At 54.0% G+C, this 27,996-nt stretch overlaps 1 protein-coding gene across 3 annotated transcripts; it reads left to right on the forward strand.

The window, feature by feature from the left end:
• The first annotated feature begins 180 nt into the window (after window positions 1-180).
• Setd1b (SET domain containing 1B) lies at window positions 181-26,771 on the forward strand. 3 transcript variants are annotated; one of them, XM_006530238.4, is made up of 17 exons: window positions 181-327; window positions 1,084-1,268; window positions 1,497-1,595; window positions 2,222-2,492; window positions 4,691-4,803; window positions 5,688-6,896; window positions 9,976-10,800; window positions 15,112-15,373; window positions 15,462-15,811; window positions 15,894-16,008; window positions 16,534-17,085; window positions 18,011-19,270; window positions 19,892-20,058; window positions 21,292-21,426; window positions 21,513-21,632; window positions 21,712-21,849; window positions 23,974-26,771. In XM_006530238.4, the coding sequence occupies exons 2-17, from the start codon at window positions 1,098-1,100 to the stop codon at window positions 24,145-24,147; spliced, it is 5,961 nt and encodes a 1,986-aa protein (XP_006530301.1). In that variant the 5' UTR covers window positions 181-327; window positions 1,084-1,097; the 3' UTR covers window positions 24,148-26,771. The 3 variants fall into 3 exon arrangements, with proteins under 3 accessions (XP_006530301.1, XP_006530300.1, NP_001035488.2); XM_006530237.4 differs by having other exon boundaries at window positions 320-595; NM_001040398.2 differs by lacking the exon at window positions 181-327 and adding an exon at window positions 334-595 and having other exon boundaries at window positions 21,295-21,426.
• The last annotated feature ends 1,225 nt before the right edge of the window (window positions 26,772-27,996 follow it).

Raw genomic sequence — 27,996 nt, forward strand, 5'->3', positions numbered from 1 at the left:
GTTTGGGAGGCCCTGGGGGCGCACACCGTGGAGTCTTCCGTAGCTGGAAGGGTAGCCCCAGCCGCGGGGGAGATAGAAGCCGTGGAGACCCCCCTCTCCCCCGTCAGCCAAGCCCCCCACCTCAGTCCCAGCAGAATAAATAAATTAAAAGGCCTTCCCCCCGGGGAAGGGGGGGGAGGCAGTGTGGGAGCGCGCGAGTGAGGGGTGGGGGGCCGCTGGGGCCCGGGGCTTTGGCGGCGCAGCTGCCGCCGCCGGGAGAGTGCCTGGGGAAGCGGCGAGGAAGGCGAGGGGAGGAGGAAGAGGAGGAGGAGGAGGAAGAGGAGGAGGGTGAGCACTCGGGTCGGGCTCCTTAGCGGTGTATTGTGGGATGTGCGGCTACTGGGAGCCGAGCCTCCGCCGCCAGCCGCCTCCCGGGCAGCAGCAGCAGCAGCAGCGGCGGCGGCAGCAGCAAGGGCAGCGGCAGCTCGGGGCCCGGCAGCCGCTAAGGCGGCGTCCCCCCCATCCCGGCCCCCGGTCCGGCCGCCCCGGCCTCGGCTCCCGCGGGGGACACCATGTACTGGCTGGCGGCGCAGGGAGGCCGGCGCCCGGCGGGGATGTAAGCGCGGCGCAGGGAAGGGAGGAGAGAGAGAGAGAGAGAGAGAGAGAGAGGCCGCGGTCAGAGGAGCCGGGCAGCCCGAGCCCCCGGCCCCCGCCCGGGCGGGCGACGCCAGGCCCTGCCGCGCGCCCCGCTCCCGAGCCGGGCCGAGCGCCACGCCGGGCGGCTGGCGGCACCATGGGCCGGAGCCCGCGTCCTCCGTGCGTCCCGGACCGCGCCAGCCCGCAGCGGGGGCCCCGGGCAGCCCCTCGCTGCCAGCCGGAGACGGTGGCCGAGCGGGCGGGCGCGTAAACCCTCCGGAAAGGGTTTATTCTCTCGCTCCATTCTTAGATTTTTTTTCCTCGGGAGGCGGGGGGGGGGGGGAGAGGCAGCGAGACAAGCTTTCGGGGCGCGCTGGTAAGGTGGGAGGGGGGTGGGGGCCAGCCGATTGGATTCTCGGGCGAATGTGTAGAAGCGTCGGAGAGGACAACAACTTGCTTGGGTTTCAGGTTGGGTTAACGGCATGGAGAACAGTCACCCCCACCACCACCACCAGCAGCCCCCGCCGCAGCCCGGCCCTTCGGGCGAGAGGAGGAACCACCATTGGAGAAGTTACAAGTTGATGATTGACCCGGCTCTGAAAAAGGGGCACCATAAACTGTACCGCTACGATGGGCAGCATTTCAGCCTGGCCGTGAGTAGCCGGCGCGCCTTCCCGCCACCCCCACCCACCCCCGGTGGAGCCCCCAGACAAGAGGCGAACGGAGGGGGACCCCTCTTCCAGCTACCTGGGCCAACTGTCAGCCAGGACTCCCTCCCCTCAGCCTGGAGTGGGACTGGTGCCTTGAGGGGGGGGGGTCTGCCCCTGCCCCTGGGGAGGGTGCCAGCCCTTCTATACTGAACCCCCTGTCTCTGCCCACAGATGTCCAGCAACCGCCCGGTGGAGATCGTGGAAGATCCCCGGGTGGTCGGAATCTGGACCAAAAACAAGGAGCTGGAGCTGTCTGTGCCCAAATTCAAGGTAGGACCCCTCCTCTCTGTCTTATGGTCCCTCCCCCCCTCCTTCCCCGAGTTCGAAAATAACGCCAGTCCTGACCAAGCCCAGCCGGATTCTTAGTTCCCGCCGTCCAGGACTGGGAAGTTTTGGCGGGGAGGGGGGAGAGGGGTGTCCCCTCCGGGCCACTGTAAACAAAATAACACTCGGAGAAACTGTAACGAGGGCACTGAGACTGTATCATGCCGGCAGAGCTGGGGGCTCCCGGTCCCCACCTGGGTCCTTGCGCACCCAGGGCCCTGGCTCAGGGACCCGCCCCCCTCCCAACCCTTTGGCTTTAAAGGGGACAACTTCCTAGACCAGAGGGTCGTCTGGGATCCAGCAGCAAGGATAGGAGGCCAGAATAGGGGGGTGGGGAAAGAGAAACTGTTTCTTTTTCCCCTTTCCTTTCGAACCCAGAGGACTTCCAGGTTCCAAACGATTTAATCCTCTGCTTCCTAGGCCCGCCCGCATGCTTTTTTTGTTTTCTTTTTTCTTTTTCTTTCTTTTTTTTAACTGCTGGGCAAGTGAGGCGTGCTTGTGTTTTCTCTTTGGTTTTAATGTTTTCCAAACTCCCTCCCCCCCCCCCCCACCTCGGCCGCGGCCCCTGGCAGATCGATGAGTTCTACGTGGGCCCTGTGCCTCCAAAGCAGGTGACATTTGCCAAGCTGAATGACAACGTCCGTGAAAACTTCCTAAGGGACATGTGCAAAAAGTATGGGGAGGTGGAGGAGGTGGAGATCTTGTATAACCCGAAGACCAAGAAACACCTGGGCATTGCCAAGGTGGTCTTTGCCACAGTCAGGGGCGCCAAGGAGGCCGTCCAACACCTGCACAGCACTTCTGTCATGGGCAACATTATCCACGTGGAGCTGGACACCAAAGGTTAGTGGTGGCCCGGCCGGTTGGTGGCCTGTGGGGGAGGAGCTGGAAGGCCACCTGTCAGTCTCACCCTCATCTTGGAAACCCCTTTATCGTTCCTTGTCTCTTCTTTGGGATTCCCCACCACCACCACCACCATTTATTTTTTGTCCCCTCCGGAGGGCAGAGTCACATGGAGCCAAATGTGTTGTCTGTTGCTAGGAGACAGACTATAATTTACCAAATGTGCCAGTCCTTGGCCACTGCACCCTTAGGGACCACCCAGAGGCTTCCCCCACCTATGACACCCCTGTGGGCCCCTCTCTGAGCCCCTGTGGCCTGCGTTTAGACAGTCCCTAGTGTTGCTGCCTGTGTTAGGGGAGATGGGAGGGTTTGTTTATTTGTTGGGGGCAGAAGAAGAACCGTGTGCCTTTAAATTCATAAAAGTCATTCCTTAAAGATCTAGGGTGCCCGTGCCCCTTCACCCCCTACCGGTGCCCCTTCCCTGAACCAATCTGAGCCGAGGAGTGTTTCATTGATAATGTTCTGATAGCATTGATAGTGGATCTTGGGGGCGGGCTGCTCTGGGTGCTCATGGGTTGACACTTGTCTTCCCTCCTCTCTCTTAAAGAGACCGCAGCACCTCTGTTTGCTCAGGCAGGCTGGGGAGCCACACCTCCTACCTCCAGAGCTGTTGACTCTCCTCCACCCCCACCCCCACCCCCGCATCCTGGCTCAGGTGAAAAGGCCTGACAAGACACAGAGGGCATCCCCCCTAAGTTTACCTGCGTCCTTTCTAAGACATCCCTGCCAGTCTGCGGGCAAGTGCAGGGGGCTTTGGGACCAGGTGGTCCCGTGATCCTAATGTCAAGTCCGGGGGTTGGAGGAGGGGCGTGGCACTGTTGAACCCTGCCTGGGAGGACTCCAGGGGTGAACACCAGGGATTTTTCTTTTTGAGTTTCTGAGCACACACCAAAGGCAAGACAGAAAAACTTAACTTTGTTTTGCTTTTAATGATGGCGACATGCAGTCTCTAAGACCTAAGACCGCGCTGGGTGTTGTCGCAAAGGGTTGTGGTTTGTGGTAATTTTGAGTGGATTTGGCAATTTTGAGTGGATTTGGTTACCCCCCAACCCCCGCTTGCAAAGCCTAGTCATTTCTGTCCAGTCGACAGCTTTCCTTCTCATTTCCCAGTTCCTCGAGCCCTAGTAAATGACCCCCAACCCCACCCCTGTCGCCATGCACTTGTGTGTGTGTGTGTGTGTGTGTGTGTGAACAGACTATTAAATCTACTACCTAGCCTCACATTAAGCTGAAGTTCAATTTCCCCCATGACTGAAGCCTGCAGTCCCCCTCTCCCATCACCTGCCCACATCTTAAGCAGCAGCTAAGCCTCACTACAATTTCATTTCTGGGGGACCTGGAGGGGTGGAGAGGGAAAGAAAAGAAAGGAAAAGACACAATCCTCAGATACTACCACTTATTTTGAGATTTGTAATTGTATTTCAAGAAAGAGTCCAGTAAAGTGTGGCTCACCTCCTTTGCATATGTAAGCAGCTGCCTCTAAGGCTCTAAATACCAATAATCGGGGCCTGGTTGATCAAAATCTCTCTCTGGTGGGTAGAGAGGTAGGCAGAGGGCTCCAGGTAGTCCCCGGGCAGACTCTGGGTACTCCTGGGGCTTAAGCTGGTGGAGAGCAGCCTGCGATTGGCTCACAGTAGTATGTATGTGTTTGACAGGCTTAGATTGTCTTTTGGCCCCAGATAGTTAAGTCACCTCTGTCCCCAGACTTCCTCTGCCCTTGTTACAAGCCGTGACTATTCTGTGGTGAAAGAATGTGGGGGATGGGGTGGTAATAGCTCCTTTTGGGGGGGAACTATAGTCTAAGGAATGGAAAGAACTTTCCATTTAGGATGGCATTTGGGGGTTTTGGGGTTTTTTTTGGGGGGGGTGCAGTGGGGGGAGAAGCTCTGTCCCACAAAGGCATTAACCTTAGAATCTCAGGATCAGAAAGATCAGAGTTTTGCAGCCTGGTTGGACAGATGAGAATCTGGAATGAGGTGAGAAAGGGTAGAGACCTAATCAGGGGACACACAGGATCCCCGGGCCTGTGGTCGCAGGCACAAGGGATCCCTGACCGTGCTAATAAGTGAGTTGGAATCCCCATGGGGATGTGTCCTGGTGGAGCTTCCATGGATACCCTTGTCCCTTGCCTGTTACAGGGGAAACTCGCATGCGCTTCTACGAGCTGTTGGTCACCGGCCGGTACACCCCTCAGACCCTCCCTGTTGGTGAGCTGGATGCTATTTCTCCGATTGTGAGCGAGACCCTGCAGGTAGGTTCTTCCCTGCAGCTGCTCCCTCCGCTTCAGCACCTCTTGGCTTTAGAGACCTGACCACACCTGCTGTTGGTTCCCAGCTGATCTAAAAACCCTGTTTTCCCAAGATCTGCTGCACCAGTTCTCCGCTGGGATTGGCCCAGCATCCCTGAGTCCCTCCTCTGGTTCCACCCACCCTCCACCCATACTGGGATTCCCACAGATGCAGGCTGTTTTTCTATATGAATGTCAAAACATCGCTACGTTTGGGTCTTAGTGTCTGGTATCCGGGCACCCTCTGTACGTATTTCCAGAAAGCAGAGTTCAGATCCTCTTCCAGAACAGACTGGCTCCTCCACCCACGGTATACCAGGACACTCACCTAGCTGATTCCATTCAGCCACAGTATGAACTGAGGTGTCCCCCCCTCCCAGAGGACTGAAGTCTGTTTGCCTGCTGATCAGGAGGCATGGGGGAGGGGCTGTCACACCTTTTAAATATCTAGAATTTGTAAGGACAGTCCATCAAACCCAAGACCACAGTCATTGGTCACATCTCTGTGTCACACCCTTTAATGTCAGATGGCCTGAGGCTTGGGAAGGAAATAGCAGCCTATACCAAAACATCAGGGTCTTCTCTTTGTGCTGCCAGTATTAGGGACAATCCTCTATGTGTGCAGAGGGTAAACATCTATACTTAGGGATAGGGAAAAACAACAACAACAAAAAGAAACAAAAAAACCCCTGCGCACTTCCAGGCACTCCAGTTCTTTCCTTGTGATGGGAGGTCATGGGCTCCACACTCCCTAGCAGCCAAAGTTTTAGCGGGAAGCAGCTCAATTGCCTGGTTCAGCTCGGTCCTCCCTCCACACCCACAACACCCATGATCTCTTCTCTCTCCAGCTATCAGATGCTCTGAAGCGCCTCAAAGATGGCAGCCTGTCTGCAGGCTGCGGCTCTGGCTCCTCGTCAGTCACCCCCAATAGCGGTGGGACCCCCTTCTCCCAAGACACAGCTTACTCCAGCTGCCGCCTGGACACACCCAACTCCTATGGACAAGGCACCCCAATCACGCCTCGCCTGGGCACCCCTTTCTCCCAGGATTCCAGCTACTCCAGCCGTCAGCCCACACCCTCCTATCTCTTCAGCCAGGACCCCACAGCCACATTCAAGGCGAGGCGGCACGAGAGCAAGTTCACAGATGCCTACAACCGCCGCCACGAACATCATTATGTCCACAACTCAGCGGTGGCTGGAGCCACAGCTCCTTTCCGAGGCTCCTCGGACCTCTCTTTTGGGACAGTTGGCAGCAGCGGGACTCCCTTCAAGGCTCAGTCGCAGGATGCCACCACGTTTGCCCATACTCCACCTCCTGCCCAAACAGCCACGGCTTCTGGATTCAAATCAGCTTTCTCTCCATATCAGACTCCAGCACCCCCCTTCCCGCCACCCCCTGAGGAGCCCACCGCCACAGCAGCCTTTGGGAGCCGCGACAGTGGGGAGTTCCGGAGGGCACCTGCGCCCCCGCCCCTGCCACCCGCTGAGCCTCCAGCCAAGGAGAAGCCAGGCACCCCTCCTGGTCCCCCGCCCCCTGACAGCAACAGCATGGAGCTGGGTGGTCGGCCTACCTTTGGCTGGAGTCCTGAGCCCTGTGACAGCCCTGGCACCCCTACTCTGGAGTCCTCTCCAGCCGGGCCAGAGAAGCCCCATGACAGCCTGGACTCCCGCATTGAGATGCTGCTGAAGGAGCAACGCACCAAGCTGCCCTTCCTTCGTGAGCAGGACTCAGACACCGAGATACAGATGGAAGGCAGCCCCATCTCCTCCTCCTCCTCCCAACTCTCCCCGCTCAGCCACTTTGGCACTAACTCGCAGCCCGGCTTCCGCGGTCCCTCGCCACCCTCCTCGCGCCCCTCCAGCACAGGTCTAGAGGACATCAGTCCCACACCACTGCCTGACTCTGATGAAGATGAGGACTTGGGCCTGGGCCTGGGGCCTCGGCCCCCACCTGAGCCAGGCCCCCCAGACCCTATGGGTCTGCTAGGCCAGACAGCCGAGGTGGATTTGGACCTGGCAGGAGACAGGACCCCCACCTCAGAGCGGATGGATGAGGTACCACCATGCCTGTCTGTCTGTCTGGGATTGATTTTGTCTGTCTTGTGTTCTACTCCTGATACATTTTACTAGCTAAGATGCGGGAGCAACGGGACCCTGTAACGCTCCTCCCTGGACGCAGGCTAAGTTCTGAGCTCTGGCGGGGTTTTCGGAGAGACCCTAGGCTGTGCTCATGGTCCCAGGTCATTGTCTCTGTTAATGGCGCTGTGTGAGGCTGGCTCAACAAACACTCCCAGGTGTTCTTTCTCAGAGCCTGGTGCCCTGAAGAGAGGAGAAAGCATGCAGGTGGAGCGGTCCAGCAGTCCATCTGTCCATCTGTCTTCCTTTTCTTGGTGGCTAATTTAGGATCTAACGTTTAGGGGGAAGGGGTTAGGGTTAGCTTTGGAGGGGAACAGAGTGTAAATCAGATGAAGGTGTCTGCCCCCTACTCCTTCCTTTCTTCCCTCTATCTCATTACCCAGACCTCCTGTCTCAAGAAGTTTCGAAGCTGGGATGGTGAAGGTTCCACTGTCCAGGTTTTCTAGGGGAGAGGATCATTGTGTCATCTTTCTAAGCTCAACCCTGGGTCCTTGTACTAGGGGGCCCAGCACGCATTAACAAGTAGACGCTCAGATAAGAGACCCATGCACCTGTGGACACAGATTTGCGTGTCCTCCATTAGCCCCCTCTGGCTGCCTGCAAAGGAACTTTGGGAGTCAGGGGAGGAGGTGGGGCCGCAGATGGCTGAGGCTCCTGGGAGCCTGCTAGCAGTTCTGGGGAAGTGGTTTTCTGGCTTCAAGGGTCAAGGCAGAGGGAACTGACAGGTGTACTTGAGCTAACTAACTAGGCTGTAGGCCCTTCCCCCATCCCTCTTAGGCAGCCTAGGTTTGGCGGATGTTTATCATGCCAGCCACCTGGTCCAGGGTTGAGTCGCTGGAGGTCACAGGCCGCCCTAACACTCTCTCCCTTCCTCCCTCCTTCCCTCCCTCCCTGGGCATAAGAAGAGGAAAGCTGAGGCTGGGAAGGCTGGAGTCTGGACTGCTCCAGGACAGAATTATGGAGATGCTTCAGAGTAGAGCTAAGCATCAGGTCGGCCCTCCGGCGCCCCCTGCTGGAGGTCGGGAGAGCAGTACTTAGGTTCTGCTGTCTGGTAGTGCTTGGTGTCTGTAAGAGCTCTTGCCCCGACAAGGCTGAGGTAGAGAGGACCCGTGGGAAGGGACAGGATAGGCAGAGGCTGGTGAGTTTAAAAAAAAAAAAAAAAAGGTTTCAGCCCCAGAGCCTTAATTAGCTGCCTTGTCACACGGACTATGTGACCTCTATAGAGGAAGGTCTTTTCTCTCTCTAGTCTCAGTTTCCTCATCTGTTGAGTGGGTCTGTATGAGTCCTGCCTCACCATCTCCATGGAAACAAGGTGTCCCTTCAGTTTGCCTGAACTACAGGCACTGCGGCCAACTGGTTCCCACCCGCTGTGGCCAGGGAGGGAGGGGGCAGAGCCAGTTTGCCTGCGCCCCTGTGATTGGCTGACTATAGCAGCCGGGAGTTAACCCTCTGAGCGCTGCTCCACGGTGATGCTGGGTGCTGTCCGGAGCTGACGTTAGGGCATTCTTTCTCTTCTTGCTCAGCTTGCCTGGCCTGCCCTCCCAAGGGTACCTTGAGAGTGTGCTCTCAGGATGTGTTGTGTTGTGTGTACAGGGGGAGATGAGAGTCTAGACACTCCTTTCCCCAGCAGATGACTCCTCTGAGGCCCTTCTCATCAGGTGGTGTGTGACCTCTGACCTCCTGCCTTCTCAGCCTTCCAAAGCACCTACTGTCACTTAAGCTTTGTTTTCTTAATATTTTCACCCAGGGTGAGATGTGTGTGTTTGGGAGGGGGGGGCGGGGCGTCTGACCCACAGAGTCCCTTGCGGAACCGGAACTCATTTTTCTCACCTTCCCTCCAGCTCCCACCTCTAAACCATAGCAACTCAGGGCCTCTCTCCAGTTCCCAGGCTCAGATGCTAACATCTCAAAAGACCCAGATCTCAATAGACTCCTCCCACATCAAGTTTGGCCCAGGTTGTCCTTTGATCCCGCCCCTTTCCACCCCCCTTGCAGTCTTAGCGGAAGCTCTTCCTGGGGCAGGTGTCTGGTGTGTGTGTGCCCTAGCCCGGCTTCTTGAGGTCTGTTGTGGGATGCGACCACGCATGTCTGTAGCTCTCAGCCTTGCCAGCCTGTTCTAAAAGCCAAGGAGACTTAAGTGAGAAGATTGAACTGGCCCAGTGGGAGTGAGCTGGCCCAGCTCTGGAGCTGTAGAGCACTGACCTAGCAGCATGTCAGCTAGGGCTCAGTCCCTAGCACAAAAACAAACAGAAACCCCTTCTAATTGATGGGTCCTTAAGGCGGCTGCCTACCCCCACCCAGGCTGCCAGCACTTCCTCGAAGCGGGTACCTTTTGCACTAAGCCCTGCTGGCCACAGTGGCTGAACCCCAGGCTGGGGAGCCACTTCCTGTTTCAAATCCCCCGGCTGTGGCTCTTATTGGTTGCATGGTCTCCAGGAAGTTACTAAAGCCTTTACATGTCCTGAGTTCCTCCTTAGTAACAGTGGAGAGAACAGACCCCTCCGCCCAGAGTTGTTCTAAGAACTGGCCAATGCATGTAAATTTTCCTGGCACGTGGGAAGCATCACTGAGTGTTAACTCTTTCCTGTGATCTTTCAGACTCTCTCAGACCTCTGCGGGGTTCTCCCCACACCCTGTTCCCTTCTCTCGGCCTTTCCCCTTCCCCATGCTGAGATTTCTCATTCCGCTTACGTTTCACCTCCACCATTTTTTAGAAGTTCAGCTCCATACAAATCAAGACTTGTGGCTGTCTCGGTCACTTTCGGCTTCTCCGCATCTAGAACAGTACCTGGCACACAGGTGCCGCAGAGGGAATGGCTATTTGGATGCCCCTTGTACCAAAGGAGAAAAGTATCGTTTGGAATGGTTGACTGATGTGCCCGAGGTCTGGCCAGCACGCTGGGAGTCCCCCACACTGATCCCCTGATCCCCTGATCCCAAGACTCTGACTCCTTGGTGCTTGGAAAATGCTTACAGAACCCTCACTGCTCTCTTCCAGGGCCAGCAGTCCTCAGGAGAGGACATGGAAATCTCAGATGATGAGATGCCCTCGGCCCCCATCACCAGCGCTGACTGCCCCAAGCCCATGGTGGTGACCCCAGGGGCCGGGGCTGTGGCAGCCCCCAACGTGCTGGCTCCAAACCTGCCCCTGCCCCCACCCCCTGGCTTCCCTCCATTACCCCCGCCCCCTCCTCCACCCCCACCACAACCTGGCTTCCCCATGCCCCCACCTCTGCCTCCACCACCACCACCACCACCACCAGCCCATCCTGCAGTGACAGTGCCCCCGCCACCCTTGCCAGCGCCCCCGGGTGTCCCGCCCCCACCCATCCTTCCGCCGCTACCTCCCTTCCCACCGGGACTGTTTCCTGTGATGCAGGTGGACATGAGCCATGTGCTGGGTGGCCAGTGGGGTGGCATGCCCATGTCCTTCCAGATGCAAACACAGATGTTAAGCCGGCTCATGACAGGCCAGGGGGCTTGTCCCTACCCACCTTTCATGGCCGCTGCGGCTGCCGCCGCTTCTGCTGGACTGCAGTTTGTCAACTTGCCCCCCTACCGGAGCCCATTCTCCCTGAGCAACAGTGGCCCAGGACGTGGACAGCATTGGCCGCCCCTGCCCAAGTTTGACCCCTCCGTGCCACCACCAGGCTACATACCACGTCAGGAGGACCCGCACAAGGCCACGGTGGATGGGGTCTTGCTGGTAGTGCTCAAGGAACTTAAGGCCATCATGAAGCGTGATCTCAACCGCAAGATGGTAGAGGTGGTGGCCTTCCGGGCCTTTGACGAATGGTGGGACAAGAAGGAGCGGATGGCCAAGGTATGTAGGTGGATGCTCAGGAAGCCCGTTAGGGTCACGAGAGGGCCGGCAGGAACTGGCCTAGGCATCCCTTTCTCTGAAGATGTGTTACTGGATGGGTGGTTGCTTCTACAGCCAGCCTGAGACAACTTTAAGAAGTGCCAACAAGCAGGGTGTTGGTGGCACATGCCCTTTATCACAGCGCTTGGGAGGCAGGGGCAGGTGGATCTCTGAGTTTCAGGCTAGCCTGGTCTACAGAGTCAGTTCAGACAGGGCTACACAGAGACACCCTGTCTTGAAAAACATAGGTAGGTAGGTAGGTAGGTAGATAGATAAGCTGACTAAGCAGACTGAACCCATGGCCACTGGCTGCATGTGGCTCTTCCCCTTTAAATTCTTCCCCTTTAACTAAGAGGAGACAGTAGCATCAGACACAGTTCCTCATTGGCCCACTCTGAGCTTCAGGAGCTCAACAACTTCCTGCCCGGTGGCAGCTGCCAATCCAGGTGGTCCCTCAGCTGAGACCTCTGGGACCTGATTCACCTCCCTTTTCTCTCCTGATACATTGGGCACAAAGTCTGACCTTGTGGGGACCTCTGCCTGCCCTTTTCCCTGGAGGTTTGCCTATCCAGACCCTCACAAATGATCCCTAACTAACTGCCCTTTCCCTACACAACGGAGAGGAGGGACAACGTCCTGAAGCCTTTTCCTTTAAGAGGTGGAGTCTCAGTCTGTGCTATGAAAGCTCAAGGATGCTCCTGCCTCAGCCATGGTAGCTACAAGGACAGGCACTTACCTGGTTTTAGTGTTTTTTGTTTTTTTTTGTTTTTTTGTTTTTTTTTAGTTTTTCGAGATCGGGTTTCTCTGTATAGCCTTGGCTGTCCTGGCACTCACTTTGTAGACCAGGCTGGCCTCGAACTCAGAAATCCGCCTGCCTCTGCCTCCCGAGTGCTGGGATTAAAGGTGTGCGCCACCACGCCCGGCCGTTTTAGTGTTTTTAAGTCCTCTCAAATAAGCAGAGAGTCCTGGCTCACACCTTTAACTCCAGCACTGGGGGCGGGGTGGGAGTGGGGGAGGCAAATGCTGCAGGAGCTCTGTGAGTTCAAGGCCAGCCAGGGTTACATAGTGAGACCCCCCCCAAACCCGGTCTCACAAAAGCAAATGATCAACTAACTAAAAGGAAGGCCTCAGTGGCTGTCCCTTGCCCCTAGTCCACTCTGCTCCTCACCCCACCCGCAGAGGAGGGCGTCCACCAGTTTTGCTGTCTCTCCCTGCACTGCACTGTAGGGAGCTCTGTGACTAGAAACTTGTTCTCTGCAGGGTAGGTAAGTGCGGCCTGTCAGGACTCATATTACGGGGTCATAAAACCAGAGAACTACCCGACACACAGTTCTTTATCATCCATTACTTGAATTGTGTTGGCCCCCCTGGGATGTGTAACAGTCAGAGCTATCTGAAGCTATGTCGTCTGTAACTTAAAGCGCCAGAGCTTTGAGGGTGGCTCCTTTTGTCCAGTTCACCTCCGTCCTTTCAACCCAATATGTCAGATCCTTGAGCCACCACCTTGGGGTGAACACTGAAGTAATAGCGATGCAGGCATATTTGCTTTTTGTTGTGTTTTGTTGTTGTTATTGTTGTTTTGTTTTGTTTTAGTTTTTCTTTTTCTTTTTTTTTTTTTTCCAAGACAGGGTTTCTCTGTGTAGCCCTGGCTGTCCTGGAACTCACTCTGTAGACCAGGCTGGCCTCGAGCTCAGAAATCAGCCTGCCTCTGCCTCCCGAGTACTGGGACTAAAGGCGTGTGCCACCACACCCAGCTTGTTTTAGTTTTTCAAGACAGGGTTTCCCTGACTAGCCTTGGCTACCTGGAGCTCATTCGATAGACCAGGCTGGCCTTGCTAGCCTAGAATTCATAGAGATCCGCCTGCCTCTGCCTTCCAAGCACTGGGGTTAAAGGTGTGCGCCACCACGCCCGGCGGTGGTGGTTTTTAAGACAGGGTCTCACTATGTTGCCTTGGCTGTCTGTTACTTGCTGTGAAGACCAGGCTAGCTTCCAACTCAGAGATCCACCTGCCTCTGCCTCCTGAGTCCTGGCTTTAAAGATGTGTGATTACCTCACCTCGCTCTCACATACTGTAGACAGTCTCATTTTAATTACAGCTATATCTGGTTTTTGCTTAAGTAAAATACTTACTGAAACCAGGTGAAGCACACCTTTCATTTTGGTACTCAGAATGGAGAGGAAGATGGAATCTCTGTGGGTTCAAGGCCAGCCTGGTCTACATAGCAAGTTCCAGGACAACCTAGGCTACATAGAGAAACCCTGTCTCCAAAACACAAACAAACACACACAAAACCCAGAGCCTCTAACCCAGGCTGACCTCAGATTCTCTTTGTAGCAGAGAATGATTCTGAACTGGGAATTTTTGTTTCCATCGCTGGAGGGGTTAGGATCCCGAGTAAGCCCCGCCACACACAGTTTAACAGTCTCTGGGAATGGAACCAAAGGCTTCATGCCCGCTAGGCAAACACTCTTCTAGCTGAGATGTATCCCCAACTGTGAAAGAAAAACTTATCTATTTTGTATATGTGAACACAGTGTCACTGTCTTCAGACACACCAGATGAGGGCATCAGATCCCATTACAGATGGTTGTGAGCCACCATGTGGTTGCTGGGAATTGAACTCAGGACCTCTGGAAGAGCAATCAGTGCTCTTAACCACTGAGCCATCTCTCCAGCCCTCTGAATAAATTCTTTAAGCTATGGGCAGTGCCTGAGCCAGAAGTGAAACCCCCCCACCCACCCCCAACTCCGTCATCCCGCACATGGGAAGTACCCCCACAACCCTTGCTGGGAATGTCAGGAATTTGAGGCCAGCCTAAGCTACACAGTTCCATGCATAAACCAACATAAGTGGGCTAGAAAGATGTCTCAGCAGTTAATAAGCACTGCAACTGCATGGCAGGCCAAAGCTGTCTGTCAATCCAGTTCTGGGAATCCAGCGCCCTCTTCTGGCCTTCATAGGTACCAGGCATCCATAGCACACAGACAGACATGAAGACCAAGCAGCTGTACACATAAAATAAAAATAAACTTTGGCCGGGCAGTGGTGGCTCACGCCTTTAATCCCAGCACTCAGGAGGTAGAGGCAGGCGGATTTCTGAGTTCGAGGCCAGCCTGGTCTACAGAGTGAGTTCCAGACAGCCAGGGCTACACAGAGAAACCCTGTCTCAAAAACAAACAAACAAACAAACTTCTAAAGGAACTTATATAACAGATTCAAAAGGCTAGGAACTTGGGTTTGTTTGTTTGTTTTTTGTTTTTTGTTTTTTTTTAATTTTGAACTAGGGTCTTCTAAAACTAAGGTTGGCTTCAATTTTGCTATGGAGCCAAACAAGTTGTCCTTAAATACTCCCATCTGCCGAGTGTGTGCCACCAGTCCCAGCTCTGTTGTTGTTAGCGGTGTTTAGTTGGTTGGTGGTGGTATTTTATGTAATAGGTGTTTTTGCCTCTATGTATGTAAGTGCAGCGAGTGCCTGCCTGTGTTCCACAGAGGCAGGCATCGAATGCCCAGAAACTGGAGTTACAGACGGTTGCGAGCTGCCATATAGCTGCTGGGACTAGAACCCAGGTCCTCTATAAAGGCAGCCAGTGCTCTTAACCCCTGAGCCGTCTCTCCACCCCTCCCCCTCCCCATTCTGTTTGGTATTGGTTTTGCTTCTTTGGTTTTTCAAGACAGCATTTCTCTGTAGCCCTGGCTGTTCTGGTACTGGCTACGTAGACCAGGCTGGCCTTGAACTCAGATCCACCTGCCTCTGCCTCCCAAGTTATGGGATTAAAGGCATGCAACTCCCATGGCTGGCCTTTTTTCTATTTCTTTTCTTTTCTTTATCTTTTTTTTTTTTTTTTCAGCAATAGCTCAAGAGATAAAATTGGTTTCAATTAATTTCTGAAAGAAGAACTCCATTCCTTTTGTTCCGGGTATATTGGGTCCACTGTGTAGACACTGTGACTGTTTGTAATACCCTGGGACCACACAGCACAGGGAAATTGGACCTTGGTGCCTGTGGTAGTGATGTAGATATGTTCTTGCAGCGCACAGCTCTCATTCCTGTGCCCCCCATGTGGAGGCCATGCTCCAAAAACTGCAGCTGTGGTAGTGTTGTTGGTGAAGCGGTGGTGGAAGGGCAGTGTGGGGCTCTAGAACCCTAGAAAGAGAGGGAGGTTGTGGCCCAGTGTATGGGAAAAAAGTGTGCCATTAACTAAGGCTGCCTGCAGGGGGCAGCAGCAATGCCTCGGACTCTGGTCACTGTCCCCTTCTCTCCCATCCCAGGCCTCACTGACCCCCGTGAAGTCCGGTGAGCACAAGGACGAGGACAGGCCAAAGCCCAAAGACCGAATCGCCTCCTGTCTGCTGGAGTCGTGGGGCAAGGGTGAGGGCCTGGGTTACGAGGGCCTAGGCCTGGGCATTGGACTGCGGGGCGCCATTCGCTTGCCCTCCTTCAAGGTCAAGAGGAAGGAGCCACCGGACACAGCCTCTTCTGGTGACCAGAAGCGGCTACGGCCTTCAACCTCTGTGGATGAGGAAGATGAAGGTCAGTGCTTTCTGCTGCTGGCTGGCTGTTGGTTTCCCCCTCCTCCCCATCACTGCGTCCCCGCTCATAACTCCTTCTGTTCCCACAGAGTCAGAGCGGGAGCGGGACCGGGACATAGCTGATGCTCCCTGCGAACTCACCAAGCGGGACCCCAAAAGCGTGGGTGTGCGACGCCGGCCAGGACGGCCCCTGGAGCTGGACAGCGGCGGGGAGGAGGATGAGAAGGAGTCCTTGTCAGCGTCCTCCTCTTCCTCAGCATCCTCATCCTCTGGATCTTCTACCACCTCACCCTCATCCTCCGCCTCAGACAAGGAAGAGGAGGACCGAGAAAGCACCGAGGAGGAGGAGGAGGAAGAGGAGGAGGAAGCAGAGGAAGAGGAGGAGGAAGGCCCCAGGAGCCGCATATCCTCACCCTCATCCTCCTCAAGCTCCGACAAGGTCTGGATCAGAGCCTCCCGGGTGCTGGGTGTTCGGACACGGGCCTCCAGCTCACCTGTGTCCCTCTGTCCCTGTGCCCCAGGATGACGAAGATGACAACGAAGCCGACAGCGATGGCCAGATTGATTCAGACATCGACGATCAGGGTGCACCCCTGTCGGAGGCCAGCGAGAAAGACAATGGAGATTCTGAGGAGGGTAAGCAGGGAAGTGGTTGTCCCGGCCCCGCCCCCCACCCCCAGCCTGTGCTCTCAAGATGGGACATCACACTGATATTGGGGGACCAATATCTTAATGCTTTTGAGAGATGTGCTTCTTAAAGCACGTACCTCCCCCTGTGTTAGGATTCCAGACTGGGTGAGTCTAGAGGCCCAGAAAATAGATCAGTGGGTACTTGAGCCACTGGTGGGGGAGGGGTGCTGGGGGGGAGGGCTGCTGAAAGGAGTAGCTTCTGACTGTTGATGGGAGTGCTTAAGAACTAAGTGGAGGGGATGGCCGCTTTGGGAGCCTGTGGGGTGCCAAGATTGTTCACTTCCAAATGTACAGTCTTATGTTAATTTCACCTGGAGCCTATTTATATTGAGGAGTAGTTTCCTCCTGGTCAGCATTTGAAGGCTGTGTTTAAAGGGCTTCCTGTTGAAGGCCTTTTGGGGAAATACTTAGCATGGGGCAGGAGCAGCCCGGGCTGTGAAGTAACCCGCCCAACTTGTGTCCCTCACCCAGAGGAGACAGAGAGCATCACCACCTCAAAGGCCCCAGCTGAGTCGTCCTCATCCTCCAGTGAAAGTTCTGGATCTTCTGAGTTTGAATCCAGTTCCGAGTCCGAGTCTTCATCTTCATCCTCAGAGGACGAGGAGGAGATGACCGTACCTGGGGTGGAGGAAGAAGAGGAGGAGGAGGAAGAGGAGGAGAAAGAGACTGCAATGGCTGCAGCCACGGTAGTGGCTATGGCAGAAGAGAGCATGCCTCCAGCGGGTGGCCAGGACTTTGAGCAGGACAGGGCAGAAGTGCCTCTGGGCCCACGAGGCCCCATGAGGGAGTCCTTGGGCACAGAGGAGGAAGTGGACATTGAGGCTGAGGACGAAGTCCCTGAGATGCAGGCTCCTGAGCTGGAGGAGCCTCCATTGCCCATGGGTGCTCGGAAGCTGGAAGGGAGCCCAGAGCCCCCAGAAGAGCCAGGCCCCAACACACAAGGGGACATGCTGCTCTCTCCAGAGCTCCCTGCCCGGGAGACGGAGGAGGCTCAACTCCCATCACCGCCTGAACATGGTCCAGGTAATTCTTCAGCCTCCTGGGTGGGAGTCGGGTAGGGCATGTGGCAAAAAGCTGGGTAGTGTCTTTTTCCATCAGAACCAGTCACCAGTCTTCTGGAAGGGCCTCAGCAGACCCCCTTCTTTGGGTTGAGAGTACCTGCAATGGCAGAAACGGTGTCTCCGCCAGACACAGTGTTGCCACTGAGCGCCACCTCTGGGGAATCAGTACCTTTAGTTAATTATAATTCATTTTAACACTTTAGAATATTCAACATAGTCGAATGTGGTTAGACTGTACCTTTATGAGATCGGGGGAAAAGCCAACTGTAGATTTTGTGTAATGTATCGCTTCTGACTGACAGACCACAGCTCTTTAAACGGTAACTCAATGAGAGGATTCTTGTGGCTCCAGCACCGTTTTAGTCGTTGTTAATACAATAGTAGATCAAATGGACAAAGATACCTATTCTCATGAAAGCACATATTACTAGGTCAGAGAGACAGGTTACAGCAAATGCACTGGGGAAAATTAGATCCCAAGAGAGTGGAGGCAAACTCCAGGAGAAGTCCGTTCAGACTGTCTGGGACTCAGATGAGACTTGGATTTTGTTCCACCATGAAGCCTGTGGGCCTCAGGGACAAAGTAGTGTTTCCTTCTCTGGAGTCCAGACCCAAGACCTTGTGGATACATGCCAGGCGGGTACTGTATCACCAAGCTGTGCTCTAGCCCCAAGAACATAGCTTGGCAGACATGGGGAAAGCTAGCATTGCCCTTCTTGGCACTTACGGAAACCCTTTCTGGGTCCCTGACCCTGGGCTGGTTACTGAAGAGCCTTGCATAGTAGTATCTGTGTGGTAAACACATAGAAGGTCAGTAAAGAGAGAAGGCTCTCCGAGAGACTTGTGAATGAAATGACAATATCCTGGTTTTGCTTCCCTCTCCACAGAGTCAGACCTGGACATGGAGCCCGAGCCCCCTCCTATGCTCTCCTTGCCCTTGCAGCCGCCATTGCCGCCCCCTCGACTGCTCCGGCCACCCAGCCCACCGCCTGAGCCTGAGACCCCAGAGCCCCCCAAACCTCCCGTCCCCCTGGAGCCTCCCCCAGAAGACCACCCTCCACGTACCCCAGGCCTCTGTGGCAGTCTGGCCAAGTCACAGAGCACAGAGACAGTGCCAGCCACCCCAGGCGGGGAGCCCCCACTGTCAGGGAGCAGCAGTGGCCTGTCCCTGAGCTCCCCGCAGGTGCCTGGCAGCCCGTTCTCCTATCCATCCCCGTCCCCCGGCTTGAGCAGTGGGGGACTTCCACGGACACCTGGTCGGGACTTCAGCTTCACACCTACTTTCCCTGAGCCCAGTGGACCCTTGCTTCTGCCTGTCTGTCCCCTCCCAACCGGTCGGCGAGATGAGCGTACCGGCCCCCTGGCCTCCCCAGTGCTCCTGGAAACTGGCCTGCCCCTCCCACTTCCCCTGCCCCTGCCCTTACCTCTGGCATTGCCTGTCCCGGTTCTGAGGGCCCAGCCTCGGCCACCTCCCCAGCTGCCTCCCCTACTGCCCGCTACCCTAGCTCCCTGCCCAACCCCCATCAAGAGGAAGCCAGGCCGGCCCCGGAGATCCCCACCGTCCATGCTGTCCTTGGATGGGCCTTTGGTCCGGCCACCGCCAGGACCTGCCCTTGGGAGGGACCTTCTCCTCCTGCCAGGCCAGCCACCGGCCCCCATTTTCCCCAGCGCACATGACCCTCGGGCTGTGACCTTGGACTTCCGGAACACGGGGATCCCGGCCCCCCCACCGCCCCTCCCACCCCAGCCTCCCCCACCTCCACCCCCACCACCCGTTGAATCCACCAAGCTACCCTTCAAGGAGCTGGACAACCAGTGGCCCTCTGAAGCTATCCCCCCAGGACCTCGCCGAGATGAGGTCACTGAAGAGTACGTGGACCTGGCCAAGGTGCGGGGACCGTGGCGGCGGCCACCCAAGAAGCGGCACGAAGACCTGGTGGCCCCATCGGCCTCACCTGAACCCTCACCACCCCAGCCTCTCTTCCGGCCCCGCTCAGAGTTTGAGGAGATGACCATCTTGTACGACATCTGGAACGGTGGCATCGACGAGGAGGACATCCGCTTCCTGTGCGTCACCTACGAGCGCCTGCTGCAGCAGGACAATGGCATGGACTGGCTGAATGACACACTCTGGGTCTACCATCCCTATATCCTGCCAGATGTGGGATCGGCATCCTTCAGGAGCAGGAGGCCCCTCTAGGCATCCCATCTTGTGGGAAGTTACAGTCATGGTCCCAGGGAGGCAGTAGTAGGGTCATAGTCACCTATCAAGTGGTTGCCGTGCCAGGCCTGCCTCACTCCCGGAGGTAGCTGAGCTGGTCTCAGGTCCAAACATAAGCAAAAACATAACCAGAGACTGAGCTGATCTCCCAGCATGGCTCTGCCTGGCTGAACTGAATCAATCCTCGGTAATATACAGGGTAGTTAGTAGTCTCCTTTAACACAGGGAGAATCTGATAACTCAGAGAGGCTAAGTGATCTGCCCAAAGTCACACAGCATTTGCTGCCTCAGGCGCTCTGTCAGAGTACTCTGTCCATAGATTCCTCATTGGCCCTATCTTCCAGGGAGGAACAGGAAGTAGTAAGAAACATGGCTAGTGTCAGGCATCTAAGTGCAGATCATCAGAACTGGCCGGGTGGCATGGAGGTGGGTGGTGGACCTGGGCATCCTTACCCTAGAGAGGGATCTGAGGCTGGGGAGGCCAGGCAGAGGGACCAGGAGGGGGGAATCTCTGAGAACGTCCATGTTGCCCTTGACCCACACCCACCCACCAGCCTCTCCTCAGCCAAGAAAAAGAAACGGGAGGACGGTATCCGTGAGCACGTGACAGGCTGCGCCCGAAGCGAGGGCTTCTACACCATCGACAAGAAGGACAAGCTGAGATACCTCAACAGCAGCCGTGCCAGCACAGACGAGCCCCCCATGGACACCCAGGTACCGTGTGAGCAGGGCCTGTGTAAATCTGGACTCAGAGTCAGGCAGGGCAGGGCTCAGACAGCATCCTTCTGGCCTGTAAGAGGGGAAAGGCAGGGCTCAGCTTCTAGGGAAGTCTGGGCTACGTAGGTAGGTAGACACTATCGCAGAATTCTTAAAAAGGCTGCCTTTTATTCTATGGGTAGTGGAGAGTCCCAAATGTTTTGTTTTTGTTTTTAAATATTTATTTAACGTATGTGAGTACACTGTCACTGTCTTCAGACACACCAGAAGAGGGCATCAGACCCGTAAGCCACCATGTGGTTGCTGGGAATTGAACTCAGGACCTCTGGAAGAGCAATCAGTGCTCTAAACCGCTGAGCCATTTCCCTAGCCCCGTCCCAAATTGTTTTAACCTTGGACATAAATACATTCCCAAAAAGTTGGCTTCCACCCCACCCCGGATGCGCCCAGTCTCACTTCAGCACACACTTATGGCGTACTGGGCATCAATGAATAAAACAGCTATTTTCTCATGGGGTGGTGCGTGGGGTGGGGGGGTGAGGGAACATTCAAGCAAACACAGGGTCAGGAGCAAATGCTGTGGATAAGAGGGAGGTTGGTGAGTCCAAGGGGGGTTCAGAGAAAGTCATGCTGGATCAGAGGGAGGAGGGAGGAAGCCACATAGAACAATAGGAAGAGACCACAGAGAATAGAAAGGATCTTGATAAGAAGGGGGGGGTGGGAGGCTTGGGGGAGGGCTCAGTTGTGAGAAAAATAAAAGCACTTCAAGGTGCTGATAGGAGGTGGGTGGTGGCAGTGCACTTTTTTTTTTAAGATTTATTTATTTATTTTGTTTATATAAGTACAGTGTAGCTGTCCTGAGACACACCAGAAGGGGGCATCAGATCCCATTACAAATGATTGTGAGCCACCATCTGGTTGCTGGAAATTTAATTTAGGAAGAGCAGTCAGTGCTCTTAACCACTGAGCCATCTCTCCAACCCAGAGACGGCATAGTTCTTTAACACTCAGGAGGCAGAGGCAGGCCTGGTCTACAGAAAGAGTTCCAGGACAGCCAGGGCTACAGAGAAACCTTAAACCTTGCCTCCAAGAAACCAAAACAAACAAAGGAGACTGATAGGAAGACAGATGCTCTAAGCCTCCTGAAGCCAGGAGGCGGGGGCAGATCCAGAGAGGGTGTGACAGGGCCTTGTCTGTCCCTTTTTGACTTGTCATCCCCCGTTGTGCCAGCAGGGTATGAGTATCCCAGCCCAGCCCCATGCCTCTACTCGGGCAGGCTCAGAGCGGCGGTCTGAGCAGAGGCGCCTCTTGTCCTCCTTCACCGGCAGCTGTGACAGCGACCTGCTCAAGTTCAACCAGCTCAAGGTGAGGCTAGACCTCCTCCGGGGCAGCCAGGTCAGTGTGGGACCTGAGTCCTCACAAATCCTGTCCCTCCCTCCCGTGTCCCCTAGTTTCGAAAGAAGAAGCTCAAATTCTGTAAGAGCCACATTCACGACTGGGGCCTGTTTGCCATGGAGCCAATTGCTGCTGACGAGATGGTCATCGAGTACGTGGGCCAGAACATCCGCCAGGTAGGTGCTGCCCAGGGCGCTGGTGAGGGGTGGCAGGGGCACGGAGCAGGCCCAGACTTAAGGCTCTTTCTACCACCAGGTGATTGCGGACATGAGGGAGAAACGGTATGAGGATGAAGGCATCGGTAGCAGCTACATGTTCAGAGTAGACCATGACACCATCATCGACGCCACCAAGTGCGGCAACTTTGCACGCTTCATTAACCACAGCTGCAATGTAAGTGCCCAGTGAGGGACCGGGGTGTCCCCACCTCTGTACTGAGGACCCCAGGAACTCAGGCACTGCAATCGTGTTCAGTCTCCTTTCCAGGCTTCATTTGACCCACAGGTGACAGGGAGGGAGAGAGGAGATGAGAAGCCTGAATAAGGGGCTTTTCTCTTGAGCTCAGTTGTTATGTCTGTACAATGGGCGCAGTAGGAATTCTGGAGTCATATGAAAGACGGAAGGTGTCCAAGAGGTGGGCTGAGGCCAGGTGTGATGGTGCGCACCTTTAAACCCAGCATTTAGGTGATGGAGGCAGGTGAATTTCTGCGAGCTAGCCTGGTCAACATAGTGAGCTCTGAACTAGCCAAGATAACACAAGATGGTAATTGGTCTCATTGCTCGGTAAATTGGTTTTGCAAGTCTCTTGCAAGCACAGAGACTTGAGTTCAGCCCCCAGAACCCACATAAAAGGGGTGTGGTGGGGTACCCGTGCTGGGGAGGTGGGAACAGAATTCTCCGAGCGAATCTAGGGAGCTGCAGGCTAGGGAGACAGTGTTGTAGCACTGATGCCAACCAGGTGAGTGATAGTGACAGAAGTAGGGACATGATGGGGAGGAGCCAGAGCCAGCTAGAAGGGAGACTTGGGGAGAGGGAGGACTTGGGGAGGATTTTGGCTTCAGGCTCCTAGTGAAGTGAGCTTGCTGATCTCTGTAGTAACTATTTACCTTGCTCTCCACAAGTGATAGACCAATGAAAAACAGCAAGACTGTGCCAATAAAACTTTATTTACTAAAGCAGGCAAGTAGGGCCTACCATTTATAGACCCCTTATCGAGGGCTCAGAAATGACACTTGAGTAGAAGTAAAGATTCAGGCCTCTCTTGCAGTATGTCTGATGAGGAAGAATTGTGGTCCTTCTTAAAGACTTAGTTGTTTTTTAAACGTGTGTGGATGTTTTACTAGTATGTATGTATGTATGTATGTACATACACTGCATGTGTTCCTGGTACCCAGAGGAGCCTGAAGAGGGCACCTGACTGAGGAGTTAGGGGATAGTAGTGAGCCACCCCATGGAGGATGGGAACCAAACTTAGGTCCTCTGCAAGAATTGCAAGTCTTCTTAACTTCTGAGCCATCTCTCTCTCTCTCTGGCCTCCGCATCTTTTTTATTTGGTACTGGTCATGGGAGGAGCTAGCCGGAGAGCCATTCGTGGAGCTGATACCCACGAGTTGGCTTCTATAACTCCATGGCGAGGATTGGGTTGGGGCTCCCGACCCCGTCTTTTTTTTTTTTTTTAGCTTTTAAAAGGAAGATTTATTTGACAAGGTTCACTTAGCGCAATACACCTAAAAAGAAATCACAATACAATGAAAGACTTAAATCAAGGCCTCAGAATTTCATACAAACACTAAGACCAAAAATCCTAAAAAATAATGGTATTGTCTCTTAAAACTTCTCCATTAACTTAAAAATAAAAAAAAGAGCTTTAAACTCACGTGCCTTACAGGTTATCAAATGAATTTAGAATTAACAAACATAGCCGGGCGTGGTGGCGCACGCCTTTAATCCCAGCACTCGGGAGGCAGAGGCAGGCGGATTTCTGAGTTCGAGGCCAGCCTGGTCTACAAAGTGAGCTCCAGGACAGCCAGGGCTACACAGAGAAACCCTGTCTCGAAAAACCAAAAAAAAAAAAAAAAAAAAAAAAAAAAGAATTAACAAACATGCCAAATGTATCACTTTAATTGTAGACGCAGCTCCTATAGTTTTACAAAAAAGCATGTTTTTTCAACATGCATCAACAGTGTTCAATGTATGTATAAGAGCAACATTTAACATAATTCAACTGCTTTAACCTAAATACACTTACTGCTTACGTACATCCTACAGTAACTAGAGAAAAGCTAGGAATTAAGTTTAACAGTTCCAGTTCACTCGGCTTTGCTCTATCATCCTAGATGACTGCTATGTTCAACATTGAACCTTCTTTGAGCGATGCCAATGTTCACTTAAGAGCAGGCATAAAACCACAAGGCTGGATGGATTGCAAAATCTGTTAAACTGAGGGGTTTTAAAAAAAATTTCTTTTTGACCAAGATCCCGACCCCGTCTTAACCGCATCACCACCCTGTCTTGCAGCCCAACTGCTACGCCAAGGTGATCACGGTGGAGTCCCAGAAGAAGATCGTCATCTACTCTAAGCAGCACATCAACGTCAACGAGGAGATCACGTACGACTACAAGTTCCCGATCGAAGATGTCAAGATCCCCTGCCTCTGTGGCTCCGAGAACTGCCGGGGGACCCTCAATTAGTCCCCGCGTGCCAAAGGCCGAGGATGTCAGCCGTAGCCCAGGAGAACCCTCGCTCGCCCTGGGCCAGGCTCCACACACACCCCCACCCACTTCAGGTGCTGTCCTTATCCCCAGCAGCCGCACTAGGGCCTGGCGCCCCCAACACTATCCCAGGACCCACCCGCAGCCCCAGCCCCGCAGCGGGAAAGGGCTTCTCTGTCTCTCCACCTGCGTCTTTCCGTTTTTATAGATGCTCTTCGCACGCAGGCTTTGTATCCTTATGTATCTGGCTTTCCATTCTCCCTCCGTCCGTCTGTCCGTCCGTCCGTCTGTCTTCCCTCCCTGGCTCTGGCCTCAGTCATTTCCCCCACCCCTGAGAATGCTGCTCTGTGGTGTTGTGTCTCCTCTTTATTTTCTTCCTTGTCCGAAGAAAAGACATTTTTTTTTAACCGTTGAAAATGTGAAGGCAGAATCAGAGGTGGAGCCCTGTGGGGAATCCGGAGGCCTCAGTGAAACTGGGTGTGGGCCCAGGGTCCAGGCTGACCTTGGACTAGGTGCTGCAGGAGGAGGGGGCCTCCCGCGGCCTCAACCTCAGAACACTACAGACCCGCAAGGCCCCTACCTGCCCGTCGATGCAGCGAGCAGACCCCACAGTTTCTCCCGGCCTGTTCCCCAGTCCCTGACCCCCACCCCCCGTGGTTGAGGGTGCCCCTTTCCCTTTGGTAGACCCTGGGGGAGCCAAGCTGGTCCCAGACAGGAACTTCCTCCTTGGGGACTCCCAGCTGCCCTACCTACTCCCCCCCCCACCCCCCCAATCCTTGGGTTCAATGTTTACTTTCTCATTCGGATGCCAGCAACGATGGAGCCTCCCAGGGTGTCCCCAGTGCGGTGGGGGCGCTGGGAAGGGTGTTTCCACTCTCGGCAGCCTTGGCCCTGCCCAGGTGTAGAGGGTGCCAGGGCCCTGAGGGCCTCCCCCAAGCCCTGCCATTACGGGTTTGTCCGACCGTACGCATGTGACATTTTTTGTTGTTGATAAGCTTCGCCCCATTACCCTAACCCCCACACCCATGTCACCCTGCTGGAGGCCCCCACCCAGGAGGCCAGGGCGTATTTATTTCCATAGCGAGCAGGTTGTTTCTCCTAGAGAAAGGAAGATGGTCTTGGAAATGATATTAAAATTCAGATCTCCATCTTGGACAGCTCCTGCCCCCACCCCACCCCATCCTCTTCAGGGTTAATTTCCATGAATTTTTTTTTTTCTCGTGTATAAAATCAAACTGAAGGGAAGAAAATTATTATTTTGGCGTTCCGAACCAATCCCTGTAGATAGACTGCCATAACAGACTACTTTTTTCTTGGGAACTTTGTTTCTTGTAGAAACAAGTGGGAAGACTTTTTTTTTCCTTCTCTCATTTCTTTGTACTTAAAAAAAAAAAAAAAAAAAAAAAAAGCAAACCAACAACAACAAAAAGACACACACAGTAACAGCAAGTCCCATCCACCCCCCCAACCCCCCAGAAAGCAAAGCAGACATGTAAATATTTCTGGACCGTGACTGTTGTGACCCAGAGTCCTCACCAAGATGAAGTGCTCCGGGTGGGACTGACCTCACCCGTGGACCAGGTGGCAGGAGCCTCTTGGTACCTCAGCTTGTGTCAAGCTTTCTTATCATGTAAATTCTGTACAAAGAATTGTTTTTTCCCTTTCTCTCTCTCTCTCTCTCTTTCTCTCTCTCTCTCTCTCTCTCTCTCTCTCTCTCTCTCTCTCTCTGTCGTTGGTGGTTTTGTTGTGGTTTTTCTCTTTTTTTTTTTCCCCTTTTTTAATTTTCCACAGGCCCTCTGTGTTTGAGACTGTGCCCACAGGCCCTCTGTGTTTGAGACTGTGCCCACAGGCCCGTCTGAAGGTTGAGAGGATTATTTCGATTGGCAATTAAGACACAAGGGGCACCTGGTGGGCACAGCGCCCACCTACTCTTCCATATGCAGTTGTCTGCATAATTGTGCAAATGAGAAAAAAAAGATTTATTTTTCACAAGAAGAAATGTGTAGCGTGTAGAGATGGCTTAATTTGAGTTCCTCGGGCAGGCCGGCTCGCTGGGGGCTTTCTTCATCTTCCCTACTGACCCCCATCACAAAGGGATGAAGATGCCCAGATGCCAGGGAAGGGCTGCTTGGTCCCTGGCAGGGCCTCACTGAGCCCCGTCACGGGATCCGCATGCATTAACCTTGACTTGAGTTTAGGGTGAGGTGTTGAGCTAACCCTTCCCCAAGCCCCTGGCTTCTCCACCCCCACCCCCAGCATCCCAGGAAGGGTATGCAATACTCCTGATCTGTGGGCCCATTTTTCTTTGAAAGCTTTTGTTTTCATTGAGTAGATCTCTTGCTTTTGAAGGGTCAGGGGTTTCTGATTTTTTTTTTTCCTCCCTCTCCCTGCCCCTGCAAAGAAGAGAACCAATAAATTTTAGGGTTGTCTGTGCGTATAGACTCTGTCATCTGTATGTAACTTGTTTTTGAAGAGAAATGTTTCCGTTGTGGGTGTGTCTTGCTGTAAATATTTGTTCATACTTTTGTGAATTCAATACTATGTACCATTGTATTATAGTAACTTTTATAAAGCAAACCATAAATATACTGACTTTTCTTACAGCTACGCCGTCTCTCTTGCTCTCCCCCCCAGCCCCCCACCCCTGGCCCCTTCTCTGTGGTGAAAGTGCACCCTAGTCATGAGGGTGGATTGGCCAAGCTCAGGAACTGGAGGGGAAGGGGAGCTAGACCACTCAGAACATTGGGGGTTTGTTTGCTTTTGAGATTGTTTTATTCCCTAGCCCAGGCTGGCCTAGAATTTCTGTCTCCTGGCCTCTGCCTCCTAAAGTGCAGGGGCTGTAATCAAGAGCTACCACGCCAGACTGCCCATTTGGTCTCCACTTGATTTTGCCCTAAGTCTCAGGGTTAGAGGTTGGTTGTAAATTCTGACCCTGTCAGTGAGTTCTGAACTGAGACAGACTATAGTCAAGCTAGACGCCCCACCAGTTTTGGTTGGTTTGGTTTGGCTTGGTTTGGTTTTTTTCGAGACAGGGTTTCTCTGTGTAGCCCTGGCTGTCCTGGAACTCGCTATGTAGACCAGGCTAGCCTTGAACTCAGAAATCCCTCTGCCTCTGCCTCTGCCTCCCACATGCTGGGATTATAGGCGTGTGCCACCATGCCTGGCTTATTTTGTTTTGTTTTTTTAAGAGAAAAATTTTTTCTAGATAATTTTTCTTAAGCACTTTCTTAGGTATCTGGAGCAGCTGATGCTCTGTAATTAAGCAAAAATCGGTGTCATAGGCCTGTCATTCCAGTGACTCCAGAGGTGTCATAGGCCTGTCATTCCAGTGACTCCAGAGGCTGAGGCAGGAAGATCACAAGTTCAAAGCATGAGCTATGAACCTAAGCAACTTAGTGAGATGCTGCCTCAAGATAAACAGTATCAAAGCAGGCTGGGAAGTTGGCAAGATGAGACAGCGGGTAAAGGTGTGTTCCACCAAACCTCCTGACTTGAGTGTGATTCCCTAGAACTCAGGTGTCGGAAGGAGAGAATTGACTCCTGCAAATTGTCTTCTGACCTCCCCAGGTATGCTGTGGCCTGTTCTGGGTAATGGGGTTGGTCTCCAGGGCGGGGGTGGGGGTGTCTCTGAGAAGACAAACCCAGAACGAGGCTGGGCACGGTGGCACAGACAGAGCCAGTGAGCTAGATCAAGAACAGTCAAGCTGGATGTGACCTGAGCTTAGTTCTCAGAGCAAAAGGGGAGGGCAGGCTCCCGAGAGTTACCCTCTAGTCTTAAAATGCACAGCGGTGTGTGCCTACCCATCCACATCACACACAATAATAAAA

This window comes from Mus musculus, chromosome 5 (assembly GCF_000001635.26).
Source record: "Mus musculus strain C57BL/6J chromosome 5, GRCm38.p6 C57BL/6J".
Lineage (NCBI taxonomy): Eukaryota > Metazoa > Chordata > Mammalia > Rodentia > Muridae > Mus > Mus musculus.

Bases quoted from the DNA above. Each gene is read 5' to 3' on its own strand.
- Setd1b (XM_006530238.4), top strand. From the start codon at position 1,098: ATGGAGAACAGTCACCCCCACCACCACCACCAGCAGCCCCCGCCGCAG. The intron at 2,493-4,690 runs GTTAGTGGTGGC...TGCCTGTTACAG, and splicing joins CGTGGAGCTGGACACCAAAG to GGGAAACTCGCATGCGCTTC. The intron at 10,801-15,111 runs GTATGTAGGTGG...CTCCCATCCCAG, and splicing joins AGAAGGAGCGGATGGCCAAG to GCCTCACTGACCCCCGTGAA.